Source organism: Paralichthys olivaceus, chromosome 1 (genome assembly GCF_024713975.1).
Source record: "Paralichthys olivaceus isolate ysfri-2021 chromosome 1, ASM2471397v2, whole genome shotgun sequence".
In the NCBI taxonomy this organism is placed as follows: domain Eukaryota; kingdom Metazoa; phylum Chordata; class Actinopteri; order Pleuronectiformes; family Paralichthyidae; genus Paralichthys; species Paralichthys olivaceus.
In genome coordinates, this window is record NC_091093.1 from 27429862 (window position 1) to 27445643 (window position 15782).

General features: G+C 41.8%; 1 protein-coding gene across 1 annotated transcript in view; it reads left to right on the plus strand.

The window, feature by feature from the left end:
* LOC109637289 (protein kinase C-binding protein NELL1) overlaps positions 1 to 15782 on the plus strand; it is a 191444-nt gene that overhangs the window by 32361 nt on the left and 143301 nt on the right. Inside the window, exon 4 of the mRNA XM_020099541.2 lies at positions 4842 to 5012. Coding sequence (XP_019955100.2) covers positions 4842 to 5012 — 171 coding nt within the window. The remainder of the gene's footprint in view (positions 1 to 4841; positions 5013 to 15782) is intronic.

The following is a 15782-nucleotide window of genomic DNA, read 5'->3' on the forward strand; positions in this document are numbered from 1 at the left end:
CTGGTCACATTTTCCAGGTCAGTAAGTGAAGGCATGAGTGCGTTTTTCCATCATATGGTATCTGGTTTACCTCCTCCTCCTCCCTTAGCTCGGACAAGCTCCAGAGTGTTGACCTCCCCACTGAGCAGATAATTGGCTGTCAGCTGCCCTCCATAAAATAGCTGCATGACACCCGGGGGGTTGCAGAAAAAGGACGGGATGATATACAGCCAGCCCGACGTTCCTGGGCAGCCATTCATTTCCAAAACTTTTCTCCTACACATGACACCAATGCATTTTGATGAAGACCACTCGTCAACTCAACAGCTTCTTCCCAGAGCTGTCACCGCACTCTTGAGACCCTTCCGGAGTCCGGGATCTCCGGCTCAGGAGACGCTGCCTGCAGCCCTGCCACAGCGACTGCTTATTTATTACTCAGCACTTTGACTCACCATCTCTCCTGGTCGCTGCACATTTATAATACTGTGGAGAAAATGTGGAGAGGCATCAGCAGTGTTCCTCCCATGTCCCAAATTATGAGAACGGTTATGTCATCACCTTGAATATAACATTTACTATGTGCTCTGTAGCCGATGAGGAAAAACTGCTGATGAACTTTAGAAACGTAGCGGCTCCATTAGCGCTGCTTTGTCCATATCAAATTAGAAACACTGTTGAAAAGTTATGAAACCGGTCTTTTCATTTTTCCCAAAATGATGAACCTCTTTAGAAGAGGGGTCAGTTTGCTGTGGAGACCAAAAAATAAAGTACTCACACTGAAATCAGCAGCTGGGACATCTCGGTAAAAAAGCTTTAAACATTTTTCTATATAACCACCTCTTCCTGTTAATTGAATACAATATGGAGGTGGTGGGTTTGCTGCATGTGTTGAAGGAGAAGCCCTGATTCTCTTGGATATTTTCCAGAGATCATTTATGAACACACTCGCTCGTCCTCGCTCCAAAGCTATTTTCACATATGCACTCAACCTTACTCTCCAGACATTCTCCAGAGCTCAAACGTGGAAAAGGCTTTAGAGTGCGGACTGTGCGTGTTCAGCTGCACATTTCTACACAGTGTTACAGTTCCATCCTTTGTATTTGGTCTCTCCAGTCGTTAAGCTTCAGGTTCCCTCTCTTCTCTTAAATTCATAAATTAAACCGACTTGTCTGAATTCATCTTGAATGATAATCCATTCCACTGTTTCTAATTCCAGGTTGAAAGAACATTTTCCAGGTTAAAGAGGGCAGCACAGCAGCGTGGTCTCCTGCTGCTAAAGGTGTCTGTAGCAGTGTCTTTTAAATCCAGGCTTCTGCTTTGGTCTTTGAATAAAGACATCAGATGTTATTTGGAAACTGGTCAGTGCAGCAAATGGCCTCATAACTAACTGTGGGAAAAGAAGTGGTCCTGAAGGGAGGTGAATCTTTGGAGGAATCACACCTCAGAGATATCACAGTAAGCCAGACAAACCCACTGAGGAGGATCAGATAAATAATAAACACAAAGACAGTTATGCAACTTGGTCACATTAAAATCTGTTCAATACAAACTCTTCATATTTACAACATCTGTTCTCTGTGCTTTGTTATTCTCTAAAACAAACATTTGTTTGTGGTTCTCACACCTAAGACAAGTTGTGCTGTGATATTAAACAGCCTCGTCTCTTCAGTAACCAAGTGTAAGTGAACATTTTGTACTTTGTACTTTTTATTTTTGTTAGAAATGAGATCCAAGGGGGTTGCTAAGGTGTAGATGTAGAGATAAAGGTGGAGAGAACATGTCAGTTATGTTTGATATGTCGTCCTACATTTAAATTCTTGCAGAAATATCATAATAAATGTGTGGAATAGCGGGAAATCTTTGTTTGCAGCATTTTTCTTTCCTGGACAACTGTTGTGTGTTTACAGTAGAAATGAGACGACCGGCTGTGTCCCAGTTCAGGCGCTTTGTCCGCATTCCTGGACCGAGTACATCATTATTGGCCAACAAAGCCTTTTCCTTTTGGAAGGATGCTCACAATTTGGGAAGTGCAGCTTTGTGTGTCCAAGTTTGGAAGCCACAAGCTCTGTGTCCTTGATGCTCCTTCATATCCCATCATCCCCTGTGGGCTGTCCATTGTTTAACTTGGGGTGATCAATTTGTATGAACCGACGGAAACACAACACAAAGTCTATTCTGTTACTGCAGCTCTGACCACATTATTTTACCAGCAACTACTTGGTTAAATTTATATATTCTGTTTTATAAAATCTTTTGCGTTGAGCTCATAGATGAACGGTTTCTTTTCATGTGTGTTTTTGCTCAGAAATTAAGGCATACACAGCCATTTAGCTATCACATCAAATTTAAACTCATTCTAATCATAGAAAAGTCTTCCCCTGCCACAGCTAGTCAGAATTTTCTATTTTCTTTGATATGCAAACATATTTTTTTTTTTCATGAAAGCTGTGGATGCTCACTTTAGAAATGTGTTAGATCCATGCAGCTACCATTAGTGAAAAGGCAGCTGCATGAAACGCCGGCTATGAAAGGATCATCTCTGAAAAGGCAGCTTTTAAATGGTGATAAGGCTCATTGTTTATATTTGTGCAGAGAAGCACCAAAACAGATATATCATGCTTAGTGTCTGTCATGCAACACTATTCATTATAAATGGTCCCCCTGCCAATATATTATTCCCCTTCATTAAATATGCTGTAATGCAGGGATACAATAGCTACCACTAAATGCTTCATAAAACAAACCCTCGCCGTGACGTGGAGTTAATGCCTTTGATGATTATTTCATGAGTCAAATCAGAAAGACGCTGGTTCGGTGCTTCCAGGTTTCTCGCAGCCCTGAGGAGGCTTCCATCTGTGGAAGAGGCGAAGCTGGAAAAGCTCTTCGCTCTTGTTTTTCTTCCTTTCCCCTTACTCGTTTGATGCAAATGATTCTCCTCCAGCTGACAAGTATCAGACGCTGTGCCTCCTGCAGCATGATGGAAACGAGCTGTCAGGTCGGTGCCCAGCCACAGCCGCAGAGTGATGCATTCATTTCGTTTCAGAGTGATGACATGCGGTACAAAGGCGCGCAGCCCAACCGGCCGGTCTGCCTCTCTGTCTTTCTCACATGCATGTTGCTACGTAAGCAGCAATTTAATGTGGTGGAAAAACACTTCCCTGTGAAGTTCATTTTATGTGTGATGACTATTTTAGTGTTAACACAGCCTGCTGTGCAAGGGGGGAGGTTTGAGCTCTCCTCATTATCTCCGCACACTCAATTTGTTTCAAGATTTTATGCATTGCAACGGTGTCAAATGATAATCTGATCATTTTCTTGATGATTGGCAGCAATACGGCACATTTATCGATTGTTAATTGTTAATGACCTTTTAATTGGACCTCTGTCGTCACCGAGGTTCTAGCATGAGATGCAGGGATTCTGCAACGCTGGTAAAATGGAGAGCACATAAAAATCATATACAAGACATATGTCTAAAAATAAAATAATCTTAACTGTTATAGACAAACACACATTGTTAGAAAGTTAATTTTTCTTCTACTAGACTCTGCTGACTGTAGCTGTGCACAGTTTCCCTGTGAAATCAGGATAATTATCAACAGATAGAAAACCTGACTCACCTGCTGTTTGGTTTACAACTTCTCCAGTGTTGTTCTTGCATCATTGGATTTTTTATTTGTAATAATTCTGCCATATTCACAGATGACATCCGTTCTAAAGTAAACCTGGTCAGTGTGTTCAAGTCACGTCTCGATCTTTTCTCCTACAGTACCGTGTGTTTGTGTGGACTTTTTACAAGTTTTTCTCAGTTTCACTGATCCGTCTGCCGCCCCACAGCCTTGATTGATATTCTGTGGAGTGGGTGCACTCTCCCCTTCCATAAATATGCATGAGAGCCGTTGAGCTTCGGTATTGAATGGGCTTGATCCAGTGAGTGTGTGTGTGTGAGAGAGTTTTATATCAAAATATATTGTGATAAGCGAAGTTCTATCTAGGTTCAGATTATGTATTGGAGAGCTGTGTTTGCAGCAACAGTATATTTTGTGTGTCTGTGTGTCACTGAGGAGCCAGTGGTTCCTGTGTTGGGGTCATATGCAGCTGCAGGGAAGCTGAAATGTCAGGACTGGTTGCCTGCGGCTCTCGGGCTGCAGCGGTCGGTGCCTGGACGTCTCACGACACTGTAGCTGCTGAGGATGGAGAGTAAAGCTCACACGAGCTGCAGGTCGAAAGCCTGCAGTCGCACCACAAAGTGAGGACAGGGGGTGAAACTCGGACAAAGAGAGATTCCTTTCTTCTGTTTGCTTAGACGAGCGCAGAGAAATCCATTTTACACAAAGCTCACACTGCAGAGAACACTCAGGAGTGTGTTCAACCATCAACTGGACACATATCATGTTGCTATACTTGTGTGAAGGATTCGGGTTATTTATTGTTAAATCTGGACATTTATATTTATAATGATCTTTTTATGAGTTTATAATCATCTGAAAGGAAGAATCGTTAAAGATGTTTTTGTTGTTTGTCTTCAAATGTCAAGATACACTGGATATTTCCCAGAGTCTCTTCAGACCCCTGCACCTCTTTCACACCTCATTAGGTTTTGAAATGGTTTAAATCTTCCATCAGTCTTGCTAATACTGGACATTTGGGCTGATTTATGTTGAATATTGAGATATTGACCGATATTCTTCATACACGCTCGTACCTACTTATATTGTTATTAAAATGTAAATTGATTCTGTTGTGTTTATTTATGTTCTAGCTACATATTTCACAAATCTGTCAGCAACCAAGCTTGGAACCAAGCTCTTGTCCAGGAGAGCGAGCGCCTCTGACCTCTGACCTCCTCTCTTCCTCTGCAGTTACTTTGAGCTGGAGAGCAGCGGGGTGAGGGAGGAGATTCGCTACCACTACCGCTTCAAAGGGAAGCCGCGCTCCGAGTCCTTCCCCTACCGCCTCGCCGACGGACAGTGGCATAAGATCGCCCTCACCATCAGCGCCTCCCACCTGCTGCTTCACGTGGACTGCAACAGGTAACACGCGTGACAGACCTTGAAACATGTCTCGCAAGATTTATCCAATGAGCTCTCTGTGTTTATCAAAGTAAATGTCAGATGAATTGTGTGGACGACTGCTCACCGACAACGAAACGTCCAAAGACAGATTAGACACGGTGTAACGGAGGATTTTCATGCAGCCTAGAGGATGTGTGCAGCTCCCACTGTTCTGTAATGAAGTGGAAGGTAACAATGATATAATCGCCTCATCGATCGGGCAGTGAAGGCCCTTTTCTAACGGAGCGCTCAGTCAGAGCTGATCTATAAACATGCACCTCAGCTGCCGTAGTTCTCAACCCTCACGCTTCCTCCTGAGAGCCAGGAAGGCATCACTTGTCCTCTTCCCAGTGTAGCTGCCAGACAGACGCACCGTGGACAAGGAGTATACATCTGAGTAAACGCTCCGTCACCCCTCGTGAATGAAAAGCCGTACGATGCATGGGGGGGGGGATGCATTGTTGTATTGATTCTTCCCAGACACCTTTTATTTCCATCAGGCCGGTGGTTTGTCGATTAATTATCGCTGCAGCCGCCGTCTGTCAGACGAGACTGTAGCGAAGATAAAGGAGCATCAGGCTGTTATTAGGGAGGAAAGATCAAGACGTAATTGGAAAAATATTGGAATCAAAACTTTCTGCGTGCTTACAGTTCTTTCGGGGGAGAGCTGAGTTAATTAAGAGATACTGTAGCAAATTGATTGGGTTGGTTGAATGTCGTTTATCGTCTGAAACTGAAGGTTGATGCTGAACGAGACAATTGAAGAGGAGTGTGCTCGGACTGTTTTTTCTAAACTCTGCCTCAAAACACATTTACTGAGTCACTTCCTTGTCTGTTCAATACTCGATGTTGTTGCTTGGATTGTACAGCTCTGCCAAGCTAAGACAAAATGCTGCTATTCTGCTTTATATCATATTTTATATTCACTTACATCTTTTATGTTTTGCTTCTTTTGTTGAAAAATGATTGTTATTTTTTATTCAAAGCTCATTTATGTCAGTGCTGCACTTGTTGAGTGCAGAGGATCTACTGCTTTAGTCATAGACAGAGGAACATTTCCATTTTATTGATGACATTTCAACTTAATTCCTCGTTATTTCGACTTTATTCTCAACTTTTTAACATTATTATAAATAATATTTAACTTTTTTCCTGAGATTATTCTAAAATAACAATAGATGGATGGATGGATGAAATTTATTGATCCCAAACTGGGAAATTCTTGTGTTACAGAAGCAAATATATTAAACACACTATACAAAAAGAAAAAAAGAAAGTTGTGACCGTCCCCACTGTCACTGTTGATGCAGCGGGTCGGACAGAAAGGTCAAACGCTTCATCTGCGGCCGCTCTCTGCTCTGATCGCATGTTTACATGTTCGCGTTTCAACTCAAGCTGCAGCAGTTGTGTCAAGTTGTTTTTTATGTTTGGTCCAAACAATCAATCAACAAGCACTTTATGTACTGTGCTTATTAAGTTTACCAATATAGCTCTTGGCTTTTCACTACATTGACCTCTGCATCTTGGAATCAAAAATCCTTTGACATCACGGGTGTCGGGTATTGGCAGGAACTCAGGAAGCTCCCCCACAAATGTTCTCTCAAATATTCCCATCGCCTAAAGAGCTGAAATGAAAACCGATTGAACCAAACTCTATTTACCATCATTTGATGGCGAGTTTTCAGCAGGAGACTGTGTGCCTGTTTCTCATCCTTAATTCAACGATGATAAAGCTTGTAATTAAATGCTGATGAACACTCCAGCGAGCGGAGCATGTCCAGAATTGCCAATCACTCTTTCCCTCAGGGCTCTAATGAAGACGGTTCATATGGGGACTGGATTTAGTTTGTCTACAGAGGATGACAGTTGCCAGATTTTTTGTTATTTGCATTATGATTATGCACGAGTTTTCAGTTTGACTGTCTTTGTGTGTTTGCTCTCAAAAACCTGATTTTGCGGTCGTCATTCTGAAATCGTCAACTGTTCCCTGCCTCTCGATTTAGGGACAGATACACAGACTGAAGAGTGAAAGAGTCTAAAAGACGAGTGAAAGAGAAGGTCTCGTGGACAATAAAAACTTTATGGATGACAGTGCGGGCGCATAAAGGAAGAATATAGCGCATGGACATACAATGCAGCAAGGTAGAGATGGTTTATGTCATTATGAGGAAATTTGGCAGGACGAATTAGAAAATGGCAGCAGCCACAGTCTATATAATTAATGGAAAAGAAAAATTCAATGGAAGAAAGGACATTAGCTTCGGTGGTTGTGCTGCTGGTACCGTTTCATTTTGAATATATTTTTATTTGTTTCTCCACAACCATCTGGCAACACCTAGAAAAGATCTCACAACCCCAGGTTGAGAATTACCTATTTATATAATTTTTTTTGTATAGATTCTTGAGTAAGGCTTTTATAGCACTGCCAGATATTTGGACAGGATTTGCGCTCCAGGTGACAGTAGTGTTCATATACTACTATAACTAAGCCATGTTTTCCCTCCGTGCTAACTACGCAGTTGCTCTGAGCTGAAACTCCCCATTTCTCAGCCAAAGACCGAAGATAAAGTTTTCTGAGTCTGACCGGGCAGCGGCCTCTGTCTCACTCAGACTCACCCTGGTTGCGGGGCCACAGGAGCCGGTACCTGTTGCAGAGACTTTCACAAAGCCAACTGGAAGATTTGATGTAGTGGAATGAAATAAGCCCAAGGAGAAGTGTGGAGAGCGAGCAGCGCTCACTCTCAAGTTACGTCTGGGGACTGAAATGTCCCCTGAAGTACACTACACACTGACAGACACTGAAAGAATACTCAACTTGAAGAATGTCAATGGGTTCTCCGACTGATGATTTGATTTCGGGGGGTGGGGGGGTGGGGCATCCCCGGAGCCACAGCTGATCATGTCACCCCACACAAAAAAAACAGGGATTAGAAATCCAAATGTGTTTCTCCTCTCGTTCTCCACTCTGACGGCAAAACGAGATTTCACCGTGATGACGAAAAACAAAAACAGGAGTGAAGAAATGGAAAGTCATATTTCTACTAACATGATCATCTCACTCCGTCTAAGTGTTGGGAATGATTTCTCCATTAATAGCAAATTGGCAGACTCATTAGCCTTAGAGCAATTTGATTTGTGCACTAAACAGCACTTTATTGATTTCAAGGCTCATTAAATGGTTTTAAGCATCCATAAATGTGAGAGAGTGCAGTTAATCCTCACGTCTGCAGGTGAACTTTCACCGTTGAGTTTTTTTGCCCTTCACAGTTCTTGCTTTCTTGACGACGGTTACACACACACACACACACACACAGGCAGCATGTTGTGGGGTTTCCTGGGTTTATACTTAAATGTGGTGGTTTTAATAGACGGACCAACGATCCTTTAATATTGTTACCCTCAGTGTTTTCACTCTTCTCAGGGTTTCACATACATTGATTTTTTTATTTGTGGCCACCAGCTAAATGCTAACCTTGACCACCACGTGAAAAAGTTTCAGTTTGTGTTTTTCTTTCTTTTTTTACACCCACACTTAATATCCAGGGTTTAAACTCAACAAATTACATTTTAGGCCTTGATATTCTTACATACATGTTTTAAATATCCACATATGCATGTTAAGGTATGTCCTCATTTCGTTAAATCTCATATGACGCTAACATCTTTGCACACAAATTATTTTGGGTGATTATGCTTTGTTGTTTGAGGGTCTTCTGCATAGGTTTAGGGACATAAATTTACCTCAGCGTCATCAAGTGTTTTGATTTTGTAATAAACGCTACAGACCGAACAGATCTGAAATCTGTGTCTTTAATTGATATCGATCATTTATTCATTAAAGTCCTAAATTCAAAAAAATGATGAACATCTGTTTAACAGACTGGATAAAAAGTCTAATGAATCCTTTTGTTTTACTTTATTGTCATGTTGCTTATGAAGCTGCTGCTGTGATGCAAGATAACTTATAATCCAACAATCACCTCGACATAAACGTGATATATATTTCCATCACAGCAGAGAAGTGAGATCTGATCACAAGTCGCCAATAAAGACGTCTGTTGAGACGCAGCGGAATGTGTCCTCGATGCATCGTGGGTTCATGCACACCTGTAGTTGAGATGGGTCCCCAGAGATAGAGGTTAAAACCATGTCATGTGGATGTAGATGTCGTTTTGCGTCTCCTTTTTGGAGGTTACCAAAGGGCATTCTGGGAATTTAATACATCACTTCTCAATGATACATTTCTCTCTCTTGCCTTTGCCGCCACAAATATTCTGTCCAGACACCGTGATGAATTCTGTCTGTGTTTAAAAGTCCTTGACCCGCGTTTCTCATCATCCTCATCATCGTCACATTCAAATGAATTGAACGATCTCTTTATTCTCCGTCTGTATTTATTCTCCGGCTGTATTTCACACGTCGCCTCTGTCGGGAAGATAAAATCCATCTATTCCTTACTGACAGCTCTTTATTTCTAAACTCTGATAGATATTCAGAGTCTTTTTCTGCATAGCTCCATGTATATTCTTCAGCTCGTGAATTAACCCTTAATGGTTGACAGTGGGATTCATTCATTAACTGATTGATTGGAATAAAACTAATGACTTTTTTTAATCAGGAACTGATTTCTGATGTGTTGCCGTATGTTCAACCGCTTCGATTCGTCCCTCTCACTTTTCATGTCCGAGTGAAGGATTTTTTTCCGTGGGTTAGGATTTGAACTTAATCTGAAGGTGGAGAGTAGATGGAAATTCTCCCCCCTCCCCCGTTACTGTTTCCTCGTCTGTTCTTGTCTGAAACTGATGTGAGGGAAACATCACAGAAGTGAAGATGTGAGGGGCAACACGCTGAGGGAGCACAGAGACGCAGCGACGCCTCCAGCTGAGAAGAAGCTTGTCAATAAACATGGCAGCTTTGTAAAGAGGAAACGTTTTTAATAAACACGCACCAACATGCTGTTTTCAGCATAATGTTGCACAATAATAAAGATTAATTATCAATCAACGTTACCACCAATAAGAGTAATAATACCCTTTTAATAAGAATCAAAGGTTCACAACACAGATATAATCGTAGTTAGTTATAGTAATATAATCTTCTCCGCGAGACATAAGTTTCATTATTTTCAGAGGAAACATATTTGTGAATGAATGCACATAAATGCCACGTGTATTAACAGCAGCAGAATCATGAACATGTTACTCATATGTTCAGTATTAACGTGAATTTAATAAATTGGTTGTAATAAAACATATTTGCAGGAAATAAAATCCACGATGAGATAAACAGGTTCACCAGCTGCCTCCGCCTCCTCTTTGGCATTAACATGATTTGATTGGCTGCTGCCTCCATTCCCACATGAAAGATTTTCTACTGCGACACAACAGAATAAAAACTCCTGACATCATCTCATTCAGATTTAATGAGCAGCTTTTAACTAATCATATTTTTTTTCTCCTGGTCGACTCTGGACGTTTTTCTCCTCTTATCCGACAACGTTTCAGTCTCTGTCTCTAATTATGTTTCTTCTGGTCACTGATTAACGTTTTTTTCATCTGAAATTATTCACATCTATACTTTATCTTCGTCAATGAGCAGTCACACGGTTGTGTTGAATAGATGTCTGTCCTTAAATCTGTGTCATCGTGAGTCTGGCAAAGCTGAAACGCAAGTTGTAATTCTTGGCTTTTATTAAAAGTTGATCAGGTTCAGCAGTGTCTGGCTGGATCTGAGAGAACAGCGTGAAAAGGTCACCTGTCAGAGGAGAACATGCAAACTCAAAACCAAGTGATTCATCTCACTGAGAGGTCACAGTATGAAATAACAAGGCAGGTGAGGGCGACACATTTACACTGAAATGATCAAGAAGAGCAAAGAAACATATTTTTAATGAGGTGTTTGAATAACTGGTACAGATGCACAGAGAGAGGGCGTTTTTAAACAGACTCTGTAATCTGCCTCTAATCTAAACATCGGTTTCATAATTTTTTTTTAATTATATTAGTTATGTCTGCTCCATGTATCATCTCTCTTATATCTAATATTTTTGTTGCTTTATTTTCTTGTCCTGTTTAAAAGCATCAATCATTTTGTTTCCTTAGAAATTAAAAAAAAAAAATCTCTCACCTGAAACTCGATTTATCTTCAGATTTTTGATATGCATCCAAATACTGAAATCAATAATTGACACATTTCCAGGGTTTGGTTAAAGTTGAGATGCAATTTTATTATCATTAGAATAAATCGTCTCGCTCAAAATAACAATAGAGCAGCTGAACCTGAGCTTCTTCAATTCAAATATAAATTGTTTTAATTGCTTTTAGAAACGTGGAATCGTTTGAGTTGGACCTTAAACAGTCTGCGCCTCTGTGGGAATAAAACACTCTGCCTCCTCCGTCCAGATGAAAAATGAATTTTCTGTTTTGCTTCGGCAGCATTTCAGGAGCATTTCACAGAACGGCTCAGACGTCGAGAAATAATGATAAATATTGAAATGGGAAGTGTTGCTGAATCTGGATGTGTGGGGTGAGAGGATGGCTGCAGTGTGTTCCCTAATGCAGAGTCAATGACTTTTCCTGTCCTCTGCCACCTCCGCCTATCATTTTCAAATGCATTTCATCCGAACACATTCGGTAGCTGCAGGTCATTTCTCTCCCACGCACACACACATTTGTGTGATATTACCTGCAGTCGTGCCACAGTGGAGCTCAGACAAGGTCACATACTTCCATAACTATAGTGTGTAATTGCAATCTCCAAATTCTCCCTAATTGAATTAATGGCAGACACCCAGTGCATATGCCCTCAGCCAGCTCTTTGTTTTGGACCTGAATGGCAGTTATGACATTGGCGGTGCCCGTCACTTACGACCACACGGGTTGTCCCCTATACTCACAGAAGGTCATTTCACGTGCAGACTGGCTGGTGTTTCTCAGGGGGCCGTCGCTGCTCTCAGCACAGTTCCTCCCCGTTTGGCACCAGTGTAGCCAGGTTCCTGTAATCGTTAGATGTGCTATGAAAGCCAATCTTCAAGCAGGGTTGAGTTGAAAGTAAGTGGTGTTCCTCGTTGGCTCCTTCTTCTGGGATGCAGCACAGAAATTGGCTCCAAACAAAAGCAACCCTCTCTCCAGAGCCGTTCAACCCCTGTTTGGCTTTCTCTGCTCTGTGCCTACTGTGCACATCAATTAGTTTTTCACCAAGACTAAAAGTCTAAAGAGCCACCGGCACCTACGGCACAATAAAACAGACTGAGCAACGCACAACATTTTGCTGCACTTAGACCCTGATAAAGCAGTACAACTCCTCCACTCGCTCGTGTGGAATTCAGCGGTTGATCCCCGGCTGTGTTCACACATGGACTTCGATTTCTATGGACTTTATACTTCAGTCGGACAAAAATCGCAGAATCTATGGAGCGCCAGACTCTGACATGTGCGTCTCACATGCACCTCCACCGGAGAAAGCACGGAGGACCTGCAGAGTCCAGTTTGTGTCTGAAAGCAGCTCAATATTTCTAGATCCCCCCCCCCCCCCCCCGAAACTTAGAGTCTTTCCTGCAGAATGAGGACTATGTTGTCATGGCAACAGCTCCGGACCAAAATGGCATCCGCGTATTTAGCTCATCCATAGGTCATGCTTCTGCCCTAATTAGTGCAAAGTCACATTCTCTCAGAATGAGAGAAGAGAGAAACATCCAGCAGAGGAAATGCATTTTACAAGCAGGAGTAATAGTAAAAACGTTGATCGGACAATTGCAGAGGCTCGGAATGGATCCAGGAGGTGAAACATCATCGTCTCAGTCAGTCTGTGTGTAGTGTGTCTCTAACCTAAAATAAGATTTTGTAATAATTGATGGAGGAAAGAAAGAGATTACTTTGTTTTCCTCTTTTCATAAATGTTCGATCAAGATCACAAAAGAATAGTTGATGTTAAAGTTGTCAGTTTTTGTCCTAATTAAGTCAACAAAGCTAATTTGAACTTTAGAAAGGTGATTATTATCATTGATCAGAGATGCAGGACATTAATGAAACGCAACAAAAATGAACCATAGTGAACTTAAAATTGTTGGTTAATTGAAACTTATTAATTAATTCTTCAGAGATTCAGATTCATCACATTTTACTCACTGAGGTAACTTCAGAACAAGAAACGCTGATGATACACATCTTTACAAAAAATCATATGGGGCATGAAATACTAACACTCAGGTTATATATTCTCTCACAGCATAAATAACTAAAATACAGTAAATATCATAGGTCACACAAATCTTTGCAGTTTTACTTTTGTGAAAGACTTTGTTTCTTTTGTCGGCTTCTGTCTGGTGTGTCTGAGGCTACAGCTCCTTCTTTATATTGCATTGATTTGATTAAGGGCACATTATTGTGTGGTTTTTGTTTGGGAGAATGTGGGTGTCACAGCTACGTGCTCTGTATGCTCATCAGTGACGAGCTTTACTTATGGAGGAGCTGAATAACTGAATAACAATCGCACGTCATTTACAAGTTTCTGCCGTTTAGTGTCTCCGAGGCTCAGAGAGGCTTTGTGTTAGTCACGCCTCGCGGTGCACAGGTGACTCTCCGCAGGATTTTGTTGCAGCAGCTGTTAAATCCGGCGTGAGAGTAAAAAAAATACAAATATCTTGAACTTAAAAAAAGAAAATGTAAAACCTGCTGAGTAGCTCCTCTGCTCTGTTTTCCCCCTCGAGAGTCATTAAGGGAAGAAGAAAGTGAAACAGTAACAAGATGCTAAATTTGATCCAAATCAGAAGTGATATTTCCTTTGGCAGTTTGAGACGTTATGCCTAATTACACCAATTGGCTCCAGAAAGTGGTGCCAGGTTGCATCATGAGCCCTCCAAGGTTTCCTCTAAATCATGTGTTTGGAATTATTAGCGCTGGTTACGAGTGTCTGCAGCCGATCGGGCGGCTTTGAGTGAAACTACCTGTTGTTGAGGGACGGACGGAGGCCAGTGGATGCTCACTTCAGCCGCCGTTAGAGGAGCAGATGCTGGAACAGCATGAGGACGTGATAATGAAGAAGCGTTTACGTGGCCTGAATTAATCAGACGATTGGCTAACAACGTAGCCCGATCTACATTATTCATCTCATTTGGCCCATAAATCATCCGCGGACAGATGTGAGATTAAGGGTTAAGTTGTAGCTGCTGCCTGAACGGGCCGCTGTTGTGACTGAAAGAGCGACTGTTATTGGTTTCATTAGGAATACGCTGCCGACGGCAAGCGATCCTGGTAGAGTGTGAAGACTGAGATGTCTTCTTCTCTGTCTTCTTCTCTCTCCTGTGATGCTCCCTCTCTCTCTCTCTGTCTCTCTCTCTCTCTGTCTCTCTCTCTCTCTGTCTCTCTCTCTCTCTGTCTCATGTGGCTGTGTGTGGAGCAATGTCCTGATTGATCCTCAGAACAGCTGATTATCAGGGTCGATTTCTGCCGCAACACAGAATCTGCTGAAATGTTGTGAAGTTGCGTCGTGAACACAAACAGTGAGAAGATTATGTTTCAGAGCGCACGAGAGAAGTGCATGAATTAGACTGAAGTTTTCATGTGACCGCTGCTGAAACGATTTGTTTCTACAGGTCTGATTCATTTAAGACATTTTCAAGCAAAGCACTTAACATTCTCTAATTTGAGGGGTTTTAGTTTTTTGTCAATGTAAACTGAATATCTTGGTGTTTAGGACCTTTGATCGCAGAATATTGGCAACACAGAGACATTTGTAAATTTCGTCCAATTGCTGGACTTTGGATAAATGATGTTTTTTCTGTGTATCTTCGCCCCGCTCTGTGTCACAGGGTTGTAGTGCATGTTAAAGCTCTGCAAAGTTAAAAAGCCCCAAAGTCTTCCCGACAGAAACACTGAAGCTGAGGAATCTGTCTCTTTTAATGATTGATGTTGATTTATAATACTGATAAAATACCATCAGTACACCATGATATTTTCAGTGGATTGTGCATCATCGAATCCATTCATTACAAAGAACTGTGTGTCCTTTTGTATTTGCTACACATTATTTGTCTTCTTTTGTCCGTCGTGCTTTCACTACGAGGCTGTTAACGTGCCAGGAAGTGGACTGATGGCTCACACTCGAGAGGAGGAGGGACAGACATCGAGAGCTCTCCTCCTCATATCAGATCTCATAATGATATGACTCGTACGGCTTTTGTGACCAGCAGGCAGAAAATGACATTCTGCTTCGCTCATTAAAGAGGCCACTGAGCTGGAAGGTATGCTCTCCTTCTTTTTTTTTTTTTCCCTTACCTGCTAAGCAGCTCATCAGCTCGGCCAAAACTATCATTAGGACAAGAACAAGGCTGTAAGAGTTGAATGGAACATTAGATAAATGAGAGAGTTGCTATAAAGGCAAACTTCACCTGATAATACCGTTTCTTTTCCTCCATTATTCTCTTAAGTCGTTTTCTCTCACGCCTCTTTGCATCTCCTCTGTTTTAATACGTATGTCACAGGATAAGTGGTATAGATACACGTGGATAGATGTAATTCTTAGCTAAGCGATGCATGAAGAACAAAAAATGTTGCTCCACATGAGGAATTCAGGTGCAACGTTTTAATTTCCTCTGAAGGGCAGTGTCAGCTCTGCTCAGCGGAGCAGCAAGCATTCATTACTTCATTACCTGATCATCGACGCCCCCGCTTCGAGGAGGGGCCGCACAGCGAATGATAATCAGGTTAATAATGCCACCCGATGCTGTTTCTAACCTTGACACCTTTGCCC